The 16,127-nt window shown below is 39.2% G+C and overlaps 5 protein-coding genes and 1 long non-coding RNA gene across 10 annotated transcripts; 1 reads left to right on the forward strand and 5 right to left on the reverse strand.

The window, feature by feature from the left end:
- Nucleotides 1-25: 25 nt before the first annotated feature.
- Nucleotides 26-3,241, reverse strand: LOC124209345. The gene is made up of 8 exons (XR_006880884.1): nucleotides 2,861-3,241; nucleotides 2,604-2,797; nucleotides 2,260-2,534; nucleotides 1,973-2,193; nucleotides 1,808-1,897; nucleotides 1,609-1,738; nucleotides 715-836; nucleotides 26-203 (listed from the first exon to the last, which is right to left on the reverse strand). It is a non-coding gene; the product is annotated as an uncharacterized LOC124209345 (long non-coding RNA).
- Nucleotides 3,242-3,471: 230 nt separating this feature from the next.
- LOC124209346 lies at nucleotides 3,472-8,410 on the reverse strand. Of its 4 annotated transcripts, XM_046607288.1 has the most exons (10): nucleotides 8,196-8,410; nucleotides 8,125-8,132; nucleotides 7,761-7,914; nucleotides 7,412-7,700; nucleotides 7,288-7,338; nucleotides 7,049-7,212; nucleotides 4,846-6,982; nucleotides 4,097-4,783; nucleotides 3,882-4,017; nucleotides 3,472-3,778 (listed from the first exon to the last, which is right to left on the reverse strand). In XM_046607288.1, the coding sequence occupies exons 3-7, from the start codon at nucleotides 7,869-7,871 to the stop codon at nucleotides 5,033-5,035; spliced, it is 2,565 nt and encodes an 854-aa protein (XP_046463244.1). In that variant the 5' UTR covers nucleotides 7,872-7,914; nucleotides 8,125-8,132; nucleotides 8,196-8,410; the 3' UTR covers nucleotides 3,472-3,778; nucleotides 3,882-4,017; nucleotides 4,097-4,783; nucleotides 4,846-5,032. The 4 variants fall into 4 exon arrangements, with proteins under 4 accessions (XP_046463244.1, XP_046463243.1, XP_046463241.1 ...); XM_046607287.1 differs by having other exon boundaries at nucleotides 7,049-7,338; XM_046607285.1 differs by lacking the exon at nucleotides 8,125-8,132 and having other exon boundaries at nucleotides 7,049-7,338.
- On the reverse strand, nucleotides 3,603-4,111 carry LOC124209023 (glycine-rich protein HC1-like). Its single transcript, XM_046606893.1, has 3 exons — nucleotides 4,097-4,111; nucleotides 3,882-4,017; nucleotides 3,603-3,778 (listed from the first exon to the last, which is right to left on the reverse strand). The coding sequence occupies exons 1-3, from the start codon at nucleotides 4,109-4,111 to the stop codon at nucleotides 3,603-3,605; spliced, it is 327 nt and encodes a 108-aa protein (XP_046462849.1).
- Nucleotides 8,411-8,845: 435 nt separating the features above from the next.
- Nucleotides 8,846-11,114, reverse strand: LOC124209348 (ileal sodium/bile acid cotransporter-like). 2 transcript variants are annotated; one of them, XM_046607292.1, is made up of 6 exons: nucleotides 10,851-11,114; nucleotides 10,159-10,780; nucleotides 9,909-10,083; nucleotides 9,732-9,847; nucleotides 9,500-9,646; nucleotides 8,846-9,434 (listed from the first exon to the last, which is right to left on the reverse strand). In XM_046607292.1, the coding sequence occupies exons 2-6, from the start codon at nucleotides 10,777-10,779 to the stop codon at nucleotides 9,015-9,017; spliced, it is 1,479 nt and encodes a 492-aa protein (XP_046463248.1). In that variant the 5' UTR covers nucleotide 10,780; nucleotides 10,851-11,114; the 3' UTR covers nucleotides 8,846-9,014. The 2 variants fall into 2 exon arrangements, with proteins under 2 accessions (XP_046463248.1, XP_046463246.1); XM_046607290.1 differs by having other exon boundaries at nucleotides 10,890-11,113.
- Nucleotides 11,115-11,747: 633 nt separating this feature from the next.
- Nucleotides 11,748-14,673, reverse strand: LOC124209347 (heat shock 70 kDa protein cognate 4). The gene is made up of 8 exons (XM_046607289.1): nucleotides 14,534-14,673; nucleotides 13,603-14,175; nucleotides 13,221-13,543; nucleotides 12,907-13,162; nucleotides 12,638-12,841; nucleotides 12,480-12,577; nucleotides 12,303-12,411; nucleotides 11,748-12,243 (listed from the first exon to the last, which is right to left on the reverse strand). The coding sequence occupies exons 2-8, from the start codon at nucleotides 14,167-14,169 to the stop codon at nucleotides 11,851-11,853; spliced, it is 1,950 nt and encodes a 649-aa protein (XP_046463245.1). The 5' UTR covers nucleotides 14,170-14,175; nucleotides 14,534-14,673; the 3' UTR covers nucleotides 11,748-11,850.
- Nucleotides 14,674-15,312: 639 nt separating this feature from the next.
- On the forward strand, nucleotides 15,313-16,086 carry LOC124209024 (steroid transmembrane transporter SLC22A24-like). The gene is made up of 2 exons (XM_046606894.1): nucleotides 15,313-15,762; nucleotides 15,834-16,086. Exons 1-2 carry the CDS (start codon nucleotides 15,518-15,520, stop codon nucleotides 16,084-16,086), a joined length of 498 nt encoding a protein of 165 aa, XP_046462850.1. The 5' UTR covers nucleotides 15,313-15,517.
- The last annotated feature ends 41 nt before the right edge of the window (nucleotides 16,087-16,127 follow it).

Below are 16,127 nucleotides of genomic sequence, written 5' to 3' on the forward strand. Positions count from 1 at the left end.
CACGAGACCGAACAGCGCGGCCCGTGCTAAGGAGCTAACACAGGGGAGAACAAAGGCGTGGCAGCCAACGGGTTAACTAACGAAAACATGTTACCAACAACAAATGATGATCCGCGCACCGCCGAACCTTTGGAATAAGGGGGAAGATGATGGAAGATAGGCCGAACGTGGAGTCCATCTTTTCAACGTCTCCTCTGCATTACCTGAATAAAGAGAAAATAATTCATATAAATTGACATGACAATGAAACTTGCAAATAGGTAACATTGATCAGGTTATTTGATTCAACAGTCAACAAACAGTGCACTTTTATTTGCTTAAATCCTAGCTAGCAATACTGACAACTGTACAAACTACAAAGAACAAAGTTCACTTTCCGGTTTCATGCAAATGTTCCGGAAGTATACCGGAAGTAAGCAATAGCTCCTCAACTGTTGTGCTGTCTTCAAATCGAACCAGACATTCGTGATCCCCATGAAATTTGGAGTAGATCGCGAATGTCTTTAGAGATGTTTATTAAAATAATCGAAACTGACAGCTGAAAAATAATAAAGACTACGGTGTAGCCACCTAGCGCTAAAAATAAGAAATGGAAAGAAGAGCATTTAAAACTAACGTGAAGATGTTCCCGCCCTAGCTCGTTGACACTCGATTGATATAACAAACAATAACAAAGGTCTAGAAGAGCTCGAGACTTACGCCTCATCTACTCACCAAATCATGATAACCCGTCAGCACGAAAAGAAGCCGCTAGCACACCATGCAACCACAAACGGCTACAGCTCGAAACTCCAAACCTGAAGGGGCGATTATACAATCGGCGTCAGTCCTTGATCCTTGAAAACAAAAACAAAGACAATAAGTAACAATCAATTGTGTCGCAACTTTAATTTCGGTTATTAATTGAGACAAAGCATTCACTTCGCCGTCACCGGTGAATGGCACAGTTTTTAACTCATTTCGTCAATTGACAATTGAAATGCACAGGGAAAGCGATCGCGGTAAAATGTAGCAAAGGTCTTATGACGAACTTCGGGAGATTCTATTCGATATTGGGAGCTGCAACACTTTAATGAATCTACCGCAAATTTTCAAAAGTTTCTAGCAGTGCAGGAATAAAACAAAATTCTACACAATCTAAGTATCTAACCTGATCTGTTCATTGAAATCAAATCCCACGAATTCCAGAAATGATAGTGGATGTCACTGCCAACTGTTTCTACGTTCACGGAAAACAAAGCTTGATTGGTAACAATATTAAATCTCTCTGAGATGGAAAGGCATTGGAGGATGTGACTTTCACACACATAAATTTTTTAACCCATTAAGTTACTCGAACGGAAAAAAAAACGGTAAAATTTTGGCATAAGTTCGAAGATTTGAACTAAACAACAAGGATCTATTCTTCTTTTGCCCTTGCAAGGGAAAGGGGATTTGTGGTTTATCTATCTGTAGAGCGCGTTTGCAAAACCAGGGGCAATGAGGGTAACTAGAGCACAAGGGGAAAATTCGGGAAGCAAACAACGATGGGCAAAGCAAATGAAGTCGATCGTCATACAAAACTTTCCACAAAGCCACCACTAATTTAGTGTGATCCAGTAACCTTACCTTAACAGGGCTAGGGTAACTTAGTGGAAGGGGGATTTCAATAGGTGCTCCTGCTCCCATATCCCATTAAGGCTGATCAATGAACACAGAAGAATATGTGGAAGTTATTGGTGCAGCCATCAGCATATTTCTGAAATACTCACAGAAATAGTTTGGTTCTATTAAATGCTTCTAGAAGAAAACCGTGGCAAACTTTTACCTTTTTTAGTGCAATGTTGCTTTCAAGTCATCAGGAAAAGAAGCATGATGTGACAGCAAATTCACTTCACACTGCTGAAAGCACCTAATTCTGAGTCATAAATGGTTCAAGGGCAAATTTGATTAATTAATCACCATCTACTATTATATAATTTTACGTCATTACTGCTGGTCGTAGTGGGCGTAACAAACAGAAAAGTCTGTATGTTTACTGGTATCTCCTTGTAATGTCTGATTAGTAGAGATGATTTTCATAGTAGAGGGATCAGACAGATGGGAACAGTATGGTGCTGAAAACCCAACAACGTTTTTCCATGTCCAAGTGAATAATATCTGTATCTAAGATAGATTGGTCGTGAGATATACAATGATCAGTTTTCTTCCAGCCTGTTTAATACACAAATTATGATTACTTTTGGCCTATTTGATACTAATTATTTAACAATTAATTACCAAGTAAATAATTGTCCAACCAAATGACAGCATTCAAATCTAAATGACTGGTAGGTTTAACCAACATTAGAAGAGTAGGCTCCAAATAAAGTACTCTGCCAAAGGAGACACGCATCCGCCAACCGCCGCTAAAATTTTTGGTGGGTCGGTTCTGCATCTCAGCAGTGAACCCAAGAGCCAAGACCTGATAAGATTCGTCAAGCTTTGGGCTCAGCTGCATCGCCACCAATAATGGCCCGCAATTCCTCATAAACTTGGCTTAATCCTTCAGTGGCCTGTAAAATGAAAATAAAAAAGGTTGATAAGGAAAAATGTAAGTATGTTATCGATGAATAACAATGTACCTTCAGATTTCCTTTTTGCTGCTCTTTCTCAAGCTTTGTAAGCTTTTTCCAGTAATGCTATTCTCTTGTTGTCAGCTTTCAGACTGCTCACTGCTGGTGTATCATCTGTGACTACTTATTGCGCACACACCAAAACAGCAATTGAAGGAAGAATCTTCAGAGCTATGGAAGCAATATGACGTAACAGAGTTAACCTGTGAAACATTTTAGAATATAAATTACTCATGGCACAAGACATTTTTAAATAAGTCACTTACCCATTAGGCCCAACAAGTCCATATCTTCTGCCTTGAGTGATTATAGAAGACTGGCATTTGTAAATAAACTCTTGCCTTTTCCCGATACGTTTTTTAAGTTCTAAGTTTTCAATCTTAATATCAACAGCATTCTCCAACTGAGCCAACTTATTTTCAGATTGCTGAACTTGAGATATGGAAAAGTTGTCTTCCAATTCACTATGCCCCAGACCTCCTTTTCGACTGATGACATCCATTTGTTTGTCATATTCAATCTGTTTCTTAAGTTTTTTCTTTTCTTTGTGACATAATTTTATTGTTATTTTGGTTTCTTTTCTGGTAGCTTTTCAGTATCACTAATCTCATCCGAATAATTACTCATGATGCCTTTTCCCCAGTTAATCCTCGTTATGAAGCACGAGGGAATGACGCAGATGACAAGACAACAATAGCCCTGCTATTGGCCGGTGAAGATAGATGGCGTGATCTAGTTTGCGCATGCGCAAATCTGACTGGTTGCTCAATATCACGTGACAATTTGGCCGCCGCCACCGACTCGATCAGTTTTTCGTAGTTGGGATAAGAGATAATTTCTAATAATTTTTCGGGAGAAATAAAAATGATTCAGTAAATGCTGTGTAATGCGTGTGTATTGTGTTCTTGATTTCAGCAGTATTTTACTTAAACTGTGCATGAACTACAGTGTAATAAACCTTCATATAATATAATGAACTGTTTTTCTTTTAAAAGTGGAGGGTGTACGTTAGTAGTAATAAGGCGAACTATATCTATAACCGTTTCCGTTATTGTAGCCATAATTGTTGTAGCCCTGGTTGTTATAGCCATAGTTGTTATAGCCATAGTTGTTGCGATAGCCGTAGTTGTTGCGATAGCCGTAGTTGTTGTTACCATATCCGTAGTTTTGCCCTCTGTAACGACCTGATTAAAATTTAATTCGTATTAATTCGTTAATCATATTTTTTAAATGTTATGTATAAATGTATTATTGACGAAAAATGGCACATAAGGAATCATAGCATACCTCCATATCCGTATCCACTACCATAACTATTGTAGTTTTGGTATCCATTGTACCTTGCCTCGGAAGACTTCAAATCCGCGGAGGAATCCTCGGCGTAAGCCACGACGATCAGAGCCAGAGCGACGAACAAGGCGATCTACAAAAAGAAATGTTTAATTTAAACGAAAAAGATAATCACACACTATAGACTTTACAGCGAAGAAAATGTGGCATACCTTAAAAACGGCCATTGTAACTAGGAGAATGCTAAAAGAGTATTAGAATTCGGAAATTAATATTTACTAAGAAGCTGCTTTTTGCAGGCTTAAAAAAGTCTCGAATGAGTTGTGACTTGAGTTTGAAAAGTCGCCTTTATATACTGTATGCAAATCTTGTAATAGACCCACATACAACTAGTGTAAAACCGCAATACAAATTGCAAAAGCAATTATGACACAAGGAAATCTACAGCGGTTTGTTCGATCAGAGTAATTATCGTTTCTTTAAACATTAAATTGCACTCTCGCGGTGATGGTGACTGTCAATGTCACTTTCCAATTGTATGCCATTTCGAGGTGAAAGTAAATACGCATATTTAACAGGGACAAGCGAAACAAAAGAGAAAACCTATACACCTTTAGAAAATTAGGTAACCTATACTGCGGTTTAGTCGATTGATAGATGATAGGCAACTTTTGGTGTAATAATCGAATGGGACTGAAAAATTTAAAAATATTGCTTAATAGATAAATGTCAGACAGATTCCACGGTCTAATTCTCTTTACCACATAGTTTGAAGGTAAATCGACGCGAAATTCGATCTGAATCGAACTACCACCAAAGTTGACAATGAATAATCGGATCTCGAAATGGTCCCTGATGCATTGTACGTTACGTTACGCAATGGAGAGGTGTACCTACATCTTTGGCCAAAAATAATGGATAATGAAATAATTAAGCGATGGATTATAACAATTTGAATTACGAAAATGTCCAACGTTACGTCATGTCTCCATTTCTCCAACTAAAGAACTCCATTTCACAGTTCTAAGTCATGTATTTTGAGAAATTAAACATGTTAAAAAAAAAGAAAGTGAACGTTTCTTGAATGATAAAACTTAAAAAAAGGGAACGTCTTCACTTTAGTGATTAACTCCAACATTAAACAATATTCACTTTTTCTTCTTCTTCGGTGTCTTAAATTTGATGCGCAATAATGGATTGGCGGCCTTTGTTTTCCCGTAGGACGCACCTAAAGATTGAGGTTGAGAAGTTGATCCACCCAATTCAGACTCAACGTAGGACGGATGCGAAGTTTCATAAAAGGCACGAAGTCGCTCAAGTCGTTTCAGCTCTTCCATTTTGGCTTCAAATTGTTGGACGAGAGCCATGTGCAAGTGGCGGGTTTTCACAATCACACAAGAAATAGTCTTGCCTTTTTTCAAAGGCTCCGCCATAGCGCTGTATCCTCGTTCCACACACTCCTCCATGACTCCGAAGTAATAAACGTTAAAATCTTTGGCCTGTTGAATGCTTCCGATCGAACCAAGCTTGATGGTCGCGTCTTTCCTGGCTGATTCTAAAAATTCCACGATTTGAGGATACTTATCGGCATCGGGAAATTTGACGTCTTTCATACTCCACGTGAATTCCGGTTTACGGAGTAGACTCAATTCGGCAATTCGGGAGTCTAAAAGTTGGTTCGTCATTCTGGTATTCAGATTTAAGTTGTGCAGTGATGCGACGAGCTTTTCTAGCAAGTGATTGTTTTCGCACGAATTTGGTCGGCAGACGTTTTCAATGAAGATGTCTGCGATATTCACAGGATGGCGATCAAGTACAAGGAAACACCGAAGAAGGTCCACCACACAGTCGGTAATGTTCGATTTCTTACACGATGAGGTGTTAAAGGTGACGGCGACAAATCTGCAAAGACTCAAGTAAAAATGTTGGCCGGTAGCATTCTTGTGGTAGATGTCCTTGAGGTCGATGATAATGTGGCACTGCTCAATTAGTGGCAACTTTACAAAGCACGATAAAAATTGCTCCGATTTCGACGGATTCACAAGCTTAGATTGTTCCTCGATACAAACGGACATTTGAATGCAAGAAATGAGTGCGTTGTGGTTGTTAAAATTACCAGTTGTTCTAAATTGTTCCATTAAGAAATTCCAAGTCTGATTTGCTACACTTAGGAAACCGCTGATGCAGTTCCGGAAGAACAGCTGCTTGGCTAGCGTCGCAAAATGGCACAGTTGCTGGTACGGTTTACATGTCAGCAGCTTGTTAATGGCGTCTTCACAATCGGGCCATCCAATTAACTTGCATTCAACTTCGCTAATCAGGACAGCAGCGTCTTCAGAAGGTACACCGATGGATTTGTCTGCCATTAACTTGAGTAGTTGGAGAGCCTCCGTTTTTGCGTTAAGCGATGGGCAGATATTGAGAAGGCGATAGATTATCAATTCTGTACAGTTTGACTGGGATATCATTGCACGTACGATCGCCAGTGGGTTGGGCAATACGCCACGTTCCATTTGATCCAAAAGGTAATCGGGTCGATGATGGATATCCATGTAAAAAGATCCATTTTTGGGCCATAAAATGAGAGCGGACTGATAAAAATAATGGCTTATGATGGTGTCTTTCGAATCTTGATTGTGATTTTCCACTTCATCGGGTTTTCTGTTCTTTTCAAAAAGAGGCTTGACAAACTGAGCTTGAGTATCAATATCCAGATTATGAAACTGGGCAGCACAATTGTCAATGCCTATCCAGTGGCTGGCGGAATGGGTAACACGCATTTCTTTCAGTCCAGTGGCACTACTGATCAATGTTTTACTGGAAATGGGATCACACTCCATCACATCATCATCACATTCAAATTTTTCAAGCGAAGAACAAAGGAGACCCGTTACTTTTCTTGTAAGCCGGGCCAAGTGAACATTAACGAAAGGGATAGAACCTAACAGAAGGGCCATCTGACGATCCTGATCCAGTAGCGTTGAGAATGAATGACAGTCAGGATCGTAATTATGATCCAATCCAAAAATCATGATCTTTGGTGGTTTGCCTTCGGACATTTTTTCTTGCCACGAGCGCAACTCGACCGCCATCTTTGTCTGAAATCGATTGAAACTCGTGAAATATCAAAAACATATATCTATTTAAAAAATCGACGCGCTTACCAACGTGACAAGAAAGGAGGAAATGTTCGGTAAAACTAACGTTGCTACTTCTGGTTTCCACAAAATGTTGTAAGCTAATTCGATACGCCATCCTCGGGTTAACGGCTTCATCTCATGTACACAATTGACGTTCAAAAAGTTGACGTAAAATGATTGGTCACTGCCTGAAGAGAGATCTAACGTCAATGTTTCCAGAGGACTATTTCGGATCATTTGTGATTCAACTTGCAATTCACCACCTTCATGGCCATTTTCCACAGGAATTTGCAGGATGATGGTACCAAAATGCCCTTATATTTAAATAAAGTAGCAATATTAAAACAAAAGTGAAAACAAAAAATATATAAAGAAATAGTAGTGTACCTATCTCCTGCTTCAAATGGCAATGACGGATGTAGCGACTACCTGATCGGTAAAGGTTCATTCGCGTGAGAGAACAGTTGACCTCTGCGTATTGGACGTTGATTTGATGCTGACTGAGAACCAGTTTTATCCACCCAGAAATATTTTTTTCAAGGAATTTTGATGAATTTGGAATGGATATACTAGTACGATCAATTTGCCAGGATAAATTTCTTAAGATATCTTCTTTTCTGTGGAAGCCACAGCCAGACACAGTTGGTTTAGCCTTCTGCAGAAGTTTCTCAGCGTTCTGTGACAAATTCCAGCAATTAAATAATAAATTAAAATTGTATGTAGTGTGTTTGCTTACCTTTAAAGAAACAGGTAATTGAACATTGCCAACATCCACAACATGAATCATTGCAGATCGAAGGCTTACATAGGGAAGATTAATCTTCAAACCTTTGTTGATGATGTCCATGGTGAAAGTTAAACTTATTTTGACGCTTTAATCAAATGCATGCCTGTAAATGAAAATGAATACACACATGTATTAGTTTTTGTCAATAAAATAATCTAGAAAGAAAAGTATCTAAAATCAGTGGGCTCATCAGAAGTTAAAAACAAATGGACAGTCATTAAGATCTGAAGTATCTGGGTCTTATTGGCTAATTGTATAATTGCAACACTTCAGCCAAAATCGTAATTACTTATTATTCACGAAAAACAATTACTTTTGATCCTGTCAAATTATAATTTCATTTAAACTCAACTTCAGAAAATGAACCTATAATATTTTCATTACTTTCATTAGCTGATCTCAATTTCTCAGGAATTCCACAAAGTCATGAAGATAATATGGTTTTCAAAAATGTTACATCGATTGGACGTCGCAAGTACATTATTTTTCTTCAGCACATTTTACATGCATTTTGTTTTGAAAAGGATATGATTTTGAATCTGGAGATACTTGAGATGCGCACTTGCGCAGTGTTATCACGACTGATCTCAAAGACGATGTCAGCGCCACACCTGACCGGTTTTTAAACTACTTTTTTCAGTTTTGAAGGAAGCGGAAAATTTAATTTTAATAAATTCTGGCTTAAAATTTAAAACTAACTTACTAAGTCACGAAATAATCAAACTATATTTCTTACCATGTAATATAACATCCCTACAGTCGAAACAAACCGATTCAACTAAATCTGGATAGTAAAAGTTTGCACTGCAGAAGTGCAGATATTGAACAGTCTCATCCATCAAAACCTCGGACTGAAGATAATGGATGTTGATCATGTCTAGGGGAAAAAAATTAACCCAAATTTATTAAATAAGAACTTTTTCCATCACGGCATTGTATTTACGTGAAGATGTCACGCAAATTCTTCAAATTAGACTTAGTCATCCGCAGCCTGAAATTTTCAAACAAATGTTAAAGGATAGAAACACAACAAGCACAATACACCAACCAATTTATTGTGAATTGATGTACATATATCTGAACTCCCAATGAAAACCCTAACATCAAATTGAGACGGTAAATCCTACCGGATGCTGATGGCATTTGTGAAACTTAACATCTACTAAACTACAAGCAACGCTAAAGAAAATTCTAATTTGATTATTAACTGGCCGTCGCCGTCCCATAGGCATTCGCAGGTACATCATTGTCAAGTGGGAGAAATTTCTCACCACTGCCGTCGATTTGCTGTCCAGCTTCCAAGTGCGTGACCGGACAGGTATTCAACTCTGAGCTTTTGTTTACACATATTCCGAAGCGTGATAACACACACTTCTGCAATACCCACAATATGACTAGCGGGATCGGAGTCATTATGGCAACTGCGACAGGAACTACCGTGTTGATGTCGGCCTCGGGTTGTTCCAGAGTAACGCGCAAAATGAAAATGGCAATTCCAGTGTTCTGGATACCTGTTTCGATGGCAATAGTGAGGGCATCAGGCCAAGACTGACGCATAATAGCGGCTATTGTGCCACCAAAAGCGTAGCCAAGGAGCACCAAACATGAAGAGGATAAGAACACCTAAAAAAGTTATATAATATCAGCTCTGTCATTTTGAAATAAATCCCAATCTGTCATTTGCTTACCTTGGTGTCTAATAGTTTGAACATGTATAAATTGGTGTAAATGCCAAAAATAGCAATGACACAAACGAATATTCCAGCAAGTGGTTTCAGTGTCCGGGCTAAAACACATGCGACCTTGGGTGCAAAGCGGCGAATCGCTAAGCCAATCTAGTGGAAAAAGTTATAACATGAAGTTAAATACAACAGTATTTTGGCCAGTATCTTTAGCAATCGAAATTAGTTATTTACTCACCATTAATGGAATCACTAGCCCACCCGCTAACGTAGCGATATTGCGGTAAGGAACAACGATATGTCCATCGGCAAAAATTAAACGGCCAAGTGTCATGGTCCAGAACGGCATCATCGCTGCACATTTGTGAAAATAATTAGAATAAAATTTCAAAAAATCGAAGCACGTATTTCATACCAAATGCTGCCAGAGTACTAAGGAAAGTCATCGTGACGCTCAGATGAATATTTCCGCCAAGGATGTAGGTCCACAAATTAGATCCTCCACCTCCGGGGCTGCATCCGGTAACAAACAATCCCAGCTGAAGCGCTACATTGTCGGCTAAAAGGAGTTTGGCAAGTCCGAAAGCACACTAAAATATGGATTTTCAAAATAGCAAATTAATTTCGAACTAGTTAAAATGAGTTAAAAAACATTATAGCTATACCAAGGGCATGAAAAGGTATTGACAGCAAAAGCCAATAACTGGTCCAATGGGTTTCTTCAGAGTCGCCTTGACAATCTCCAAATCCAACAGGCAGCCCATATTGATGAAAGCCACCGACACCAAAATTGCTATGGTGTAAATGAAAGCTTTGTCGATGGCCCTTGGGTGACGAACGACAGCCACTTTTCCCAGTTGAGATTGTGCAACAAGTTCTCTGTCTTTGGTCTGGTTGTTGGTGGAAATGTTTCCCCACAACTTGACGACTATTTGCGAATAACCCAGAAATTTAGCCGTTAAGTTGAAACTGCCAGTCCAGTTGGTATTGGGCGAGAAATCGTTTGAATTGCCCACGTATTGAATGCTGGCTATCTCCGGATGAATAGACTTGACTTCCACCTCCAGAAATCTGTCGTCGAAATCCTGCATGTTGCCCAATTGGAATTCAATCATTTTGCTGTCGCCTTCTGTCATCTTTTCGCTCATTTCCGGAGCGAATGCCACTTTCAATTCTTTGAGCTGCTGATGCGATTGAGCGACGTGGACGTGCTGAGCCATCAATAACAGCGGAGCCACACACAGCACGTAAAGCAGGATAATGTGCAAAGGCCACAGGGGACACATTCTAGAGCAGAAAGAAATAAAAGTTAATATCGACTAATATTATTTGAATGGAATGACTAGTAGAATTCTACCTGCAAAACCGTTAAAGGAAGAATAGTTGTACGTCTTACGTTGAGTCTCTTGAGAGAACGAATGTTCTATTTTAGTGGATGTCACGTTCGCACTCGCACGTAGGCCTGCACGGAAAGGAAGAGAGAAATGTGAGAGACGACTTCAACGATCCGCTATGAGCGTCAAGCCAGACCGGTCTGGTTCTTGCTAGACGATCAAATAATCGAAACAAAAGAAGGACGGGGAATCTATGTAGGGTAGCCACTCCCCCTTCCAAGAGGTAGCATAGAGGAAGGGGTGGACGTAGAAATGTGATCATGCGCTTCGCAGAAAAAAGGGACCGAAGGAAGGGGTTTTAAAAACAGACACCGACATCAGCATTTACGTAACACGTCAACCCTCCCCCATACAAAATATGAATGGGAAAAAATGGCGGAAATGAAAGAAAGATACCTGCTTTCCTAGTTAAAAACTATACTTCACTATTTTGAACAATAGAAGCATAATAAAAGTCAAACGGAAGTAGAATATAATTAATTACAATTCTGAACACTGATTTTCGTCAGCTCTATTAGTTAACTATTTATTTACTAACTCGTAATTTTGGAAAATTCTAGCCAATTTGAGTACTTTATAGAAGCTCGATACGTTAACTTGACTAACTGAAATCGTGGTTAATATTTAAGTGGCAGATATCGAATCCAATGCTGTAAGATTTAGGTAACTTTATAATATTAGCCGTAACAGATGGCGTTGATATAGCAAAACCTTTCTAAACACTATCAGCTAGGTTGAGCTATGACGTCGCATAGCAGTAATCAATGACTCATCCAACTTTTTCTTGCCAAGGTAAGTCAACAGCTGTATGACGCAATTCGTGCAGCTAACATGCAATTTCAACAAAAAGAAACATGGGACTTGATTTATCTTGTGTATTCTGATATGAATGAATACTGATGGTAATGACTTTAAATCTTATGATGGAAAACGATTTAGGAATTGCAGATAAATACGTGACAATTAGTCGACCTCCTCGATGGTTGGGCCGGATCCTGATCCAGCGCCAGGGGCACCAGCACCAGGAGCGGCTCCGCCACCAGCCGAGAAATTGGGAGGAGCACCTCCAGCTCCCTGATACAACTTGGTGACAATTGGATTGCAAACACGTTCGATCTCCTTCTGCTTGTGTTCAAACTCTTCCTTATCAGCCAGCTGATTAGCGTCGAGCCACTTGATGACCTCGTTGCACTTGTCCAAAATGGTGGTCTTGTCGGCATCGGAGAGCTTGTCCTTGAATTTCTCATCCTCGACGGTTGACTTCATGTTGAAGCAGTAAGACTCCAAAGCGTTCTTGCCAGACACACGCTCACGCTGCTTCTCATCTTCGGAACGGAAACGTTCGGCATCAGACACCTGTTATTTAAAAAGGAATTGAATAAAATTCAAGACATTTAGAAGAATTTGTTTCTTACCATTCTTTCAATCTCCTCCTTAGACAAGCGTCCCTTGTCGTTGGTGATGGTAATTTTGTTTTCACGACCAGTCGACTTGTCAGCAGCAGAAACGTTCAAGATACCATTGCTAAAAAAGAAAAAAACAAAAATATTAACCAAAGTTGTCGAAGTTTTATACAAAGATTTTTTTCTTACGCATCAATGTCGAAAGTAACTTCGATCTGAGGAACACCACGGGGTGCAGGTGGAATGGCAGTGAGTTCGAATTTACCCAAAAGGTTGTTATCCTTGGTCTGCAATAGAAAAGTTTAATTAGCATACTGCTTGGCATTTTGGTTAAGAATTATGTATACCATTGCACGCTCTCCTTCGTAAACCTGGATCAATACTCCGGGCTGGTTATCGGAATAGGTGGTGAAAGTCTGGGTCTGCTTGGTAGGAATAGTGGTGTTTCGCTTGATGAGAGCAGTCATGACACCACCAGCAGTTTCAATACCCAAAGACAGAGGAGCAACATCGAGAAGCAGAAGATCTTGGACAGCCTCAGATTTATCTCCCTATGAAATTAAAAGGAAAACTTTAGAAACAATTTCATGATATCACAAAATCAATTAAATCCTACCTGGAGAATAGCAGCTTGAACAGCGGCACCATAAGCAACAGCCTCATCGGGATTGATAGATTTGTTCAGCTCCTTTCCGTTGAAGAAGTCTTGCAACAGCTTTTGCACTTTGGGAATACGGGTTGATCCACCAACGAGAACAATGTCTTGAATTTGGGCTTTGTCCATCTTGGCGTCACGGATGGCCTTCTCAACCGGTTCCATGGTAGAGCGGAAAAGGTCGGCATTCAATTCTTCGAAACGAGCCCTCGTAATGCTTATAAAGTCTCAGAATTAGACAATGTAAAAGCAACAAAGAACTACAAAATACATACCTAGTGTAGAAATCAATTCCCTCGAACAGAGAATCAATCTCGATGCTAGCTTGGGCAGATGAAGAAAGGGTACGCTTGGCTCTCTCGCAAGCTGTTCGAAGGCGACGAAGAGCACGTTTGTTGGTAGCCATGTCCTTCTTGTATTTACGCTTGAACTCTTGCACAAAGTGATTCACCATACGGTTGTCGAAATCTTCACCACCCAAATGAGTATCTCCAGCAGTAGACTTGACTTCGAAAATACCATCTTCAATCGTCAAGATTGAAACATCGAAAGTTCCACCACCGAGATCGAAAATGAGGACATTGCGTTCTCCACCGACCTATGGACAACGAAGAAGTTAGTAATTATAATAAGGGAAAAAATTTAAACATAAAGTACCTTTTTATCTAAACCATAAGCAATTGCAGCAGCAGTAGGTTCATTGATGATACGAAGGACATTGAGACCAGCAATAGTACCAGCATCTTTGGTGGCTTGACGCTGGGAGTCATTGAAATAAGCAGGGACAGTAACAACAGCATTGGCAACAGTCTTGCCTAGATAAGCTTCAGCAGTTTCCTTCATCTTGAGCAAAACCATGGAAGAGATCTCTTCGGGGAAGAAGTTTTTCGTTTCATTCTTGTACTCAACTTGGATCTTTGGCTTGCCTCCATCGCTGATAACTTCAAATGGCCAATGTTTCATATCAGCCTGGACTACTGTGTCTTCAAACCTACGTCCAATCAATCTCTTGGCATCGAAAACTGTGTTGGTGGGGTTCATGGCAACTTGGTTCTTAGCAGCATCACCAATGAGACGTTCAGTATCGGAAAATGCCACATAGGAAGGAGTGGTACGATTACCCTGATCATTGGCAATGATTTCAACCTTACCATGCTGGAATACACCAACACATGAGTAAGTTGTTCCCAAATCAATTCCTACAGCAGGAGTCTTAACAGCCATTATGTTCTGTAAAGATAAAACAAAAAATTTAAACGTTGAGTTAACTAGTAGCGATTATGAGAGTAAGAATTTCTCAGAGTGCTAAGGCTTTAAGACACAGATTTTCAGTAAAACTATTATAAAATGATGCCAGAATATCACTGAACTATTTCAGTAATTAACAACTCTTATTTCAAGCCACTTAGAAAAAAAAACGACCGTTACACAATCTTTATCTCCTGGTGACGCACGTGGTTTCGGCTGAGCAGAAACTTTTACGAAAAATAGCTTTATATAACACCTTTGTTCGTTACACAAAAAATTTCACATCATAGTAGCTAATTTTACTGAACAAAATTGCATAGAAATAAATAAAATATTATACCTGAATATGTTGTAAAACGACGAATAAGTAAAAACTTCGTTCGGTGACGGAGGATTGTTCTGGAATGTACTGTGCTTTACACTGCGTCTGCGTTCGACTGTCGAGAAGTTTCGATGAAACCGTTGAAGAAAATGTTGGATTTTTCACCACCACCGGATATGGCGCGGTAGGCAGTGGAGGGAAGAAAAAGGGCGCAATTTTTAAACAACTAAAAGGCGCGATGAGAGGAGATGGGAGTTTCGAACCATTTTGATACGGTATTACGGTTTAGATTTCATCGGACATAGAAATGTTTAGAATTACAAATATTAGAATTACAATTTTATTTTTTATTTTTTTTATTATTTAAACATTTTTCGCTAGGGGTCCAATAAACAAAATCCAAATCTTTTTGTTAATATCGATTTACGATCTCCACCTTTTTCCCCTTTGTCTCACTAACAGATTTCAATTTTCAATTTTTGTTTAATTGCATTTCTGATTTCAAATTTTCTTAATTTGTCAGAAATGCTGACAACTTTTATCTGAATAACGAATCTGAAAATAATTTACTCGCTTTTTAAAAGGCTTTTGTGAAGGAAGCAAAGCTCGTCAGCTGACGGCCGATTGTGATTGTCTATAGGGGAAAACATTCTATTTAAGAAGCTCCCAAGGCTAAATCTGATGTCGCCAAAATACCATCATGCTGAATTCCGATCACCATGGAGACCTTTTGTCTGTAGATCCGATACCTGGTTTAATATGGGCCGCACTAGTATTTGAAATCGATTCCTCATCAATCATGGACGAGGACCGAAGTAGGACACGGTCAACGATGTAGCCTATCTTTATTTATAGTAGACTTGCAAAAGCTACGGCAACCTTTGTTATCCTGTACAGATCGCAACATCAGTCGACTGACAGATATCTCAGTTACCGCACTCTCAATCTCCACAGAGAACTGGGAACTATTGTATAAATTATTTCAAAAAAATAATTCCATTCATGGCTTCAAACAGTTCAAGTGACATTGAAACGAGTCGCAATCAATTTAATGTATCGTCTGTTTCTGAATTCAGGTTGGAAAATGGAACAGAATCGACCGTTGTCAGTTACGACGAAATTTTAGAAAAATTAGGGCAGATGGGAAAATTTCAACTCAAGACATTTCTATGGCTCTGTCTACCGGCTTTCTTCCCAGGTATAGTCATCATGTCGTACACTTTCACCGGAGCAACACCAAATTACAGGTTGGAAGATTAAAAAGTTATCTAGAAAAATTTGTTAAAATAATTTAAGAATTATTTTTTCATGATTGCAGATGCTTTGTGCAAGTCTGTGATAGTGATAAAATGACGACAAATTTTTCTACAAGAGATGTTTCTCCGCAAAACCAGACGATTGCGTTGGATAGTAAAAAGGATGGGTGCAACTTTGATAATAATTCTTGGACTCATTCTCGCCAATGTAATTTTAAAAATTCATCCGACGGCACCTTCCTGGAAAAATGCGATCGTTGGGTGTACGACACGTCAATGTTTCATTCCACCATCGTCAGCGATGTAAGTACATAGTAAATCTTGCTAATTATGACGAACAAAAATTTAAATTCTAT

The sequence above is a fragment of the Daphnia pulex genome, chromosome 12 (genome assembly GCF_021134715.1).
Source record: "Daphnia pulex isolate KAP4 chromosome 12, ASM2113471v1".
In the NCBI taxonomy this organism is placed as follows: Eukaryota; Metazoa; Arthropoda; class Branchiopoda; order Diplostraca; family Daphniidae; genus Daphnia; species Daphnia pulex.

Excerpts from the sequence above, each read along its gene's own strand:
- LOC124209348 (XM_046607292.1), bottom strand. The coding sequence starts at position 10,779 with ATGTGTCCCCTGTGGCCTTTGCACATTATCCTGCTTTACGTGCTGTGT. Across the intron at positions 10,084-10,158 it reads AATACCTTTTCATGCCCTTG|TGTGCTTTCGGACTTGCCAA; the intron begins GTATAGCTATAA and ends TCCATATTTTAG. Across the intron at positions 9,848-9,908 it reads TAGTACTCTGGCAGCATTTG|CGATGATGCCGTTCTGGACC; the intron begins GTATGAAATACG and ends ACAAATGTGCAG.
- LOC124209024 (XM_046606894.1), top strand. The coding sequence starts at position 15,518 with ATGGCTTCAAACAGTTCAAGTGACATTGAAACGAGTCGCAATCAATTT. Across the intron at positions 15,763-15,833 it reads GGAGCAACACCAAATTACAG|ATGCTTTGTGCAAGTCTGTG; the intron begins GTTGGAAGATTA and ends TCATGATTGCAG.
- LOC124209023 (XM_046606893.1), bottom strand. Across the intron at positions 3,779-3,881 it reads TAGTGGATACGGATATGGAG|GTCGTTACAGAGGGCAAAAC; the intron begins GTATGCTATGAT and ends AATTTTAATCAG.
- LOC124209346 (XM_046607285.1), bottom strand. The coding sequence starts at position 7,871 with ATGGACATCATCAACAAAGGTTTGAAGATTAATCTTCCCTATGTAAGC. Across the intron at positions 7,701-7,760 it reads AATTACCTGTTTCTTTAAAG|AACGCTGAGAAACTTCTGCA; the intron begins GTAAGCAAACAC and ends AATTTGTCACAG. Across the intron at positions 6,983-7,048 it reads CCTCCTTTCTTGTCACGTTG|ACAAAGATGGCGGTCGAGTT; the intron begins GTAAGCGCGTCG and ends AATCGATTTCAG.
- LOC124209347 (XM_046607289.1), bottom strand. The coding sequence starts at position 14,169 with ATGGCTGTTAAGACTCCTGCTGTAGGAATTGATTTGGGAACAACTTAC. Across the intron at positions 12,578-12,637 it reads ACGAAGGAGAGCGTGCAATG|ACCAAGGATAACAACCTTTT; the intron begins GTATACATAATT and ends TTTCTATTGCAG. Across the intron at positions 12,412-12,479 it reads GTTACTTTCGACATTGATGC|CAATGGTATCTTGAACGTTT; the intron begins GTAAGAAAAAAA and ends TTTCTTTTTTAG.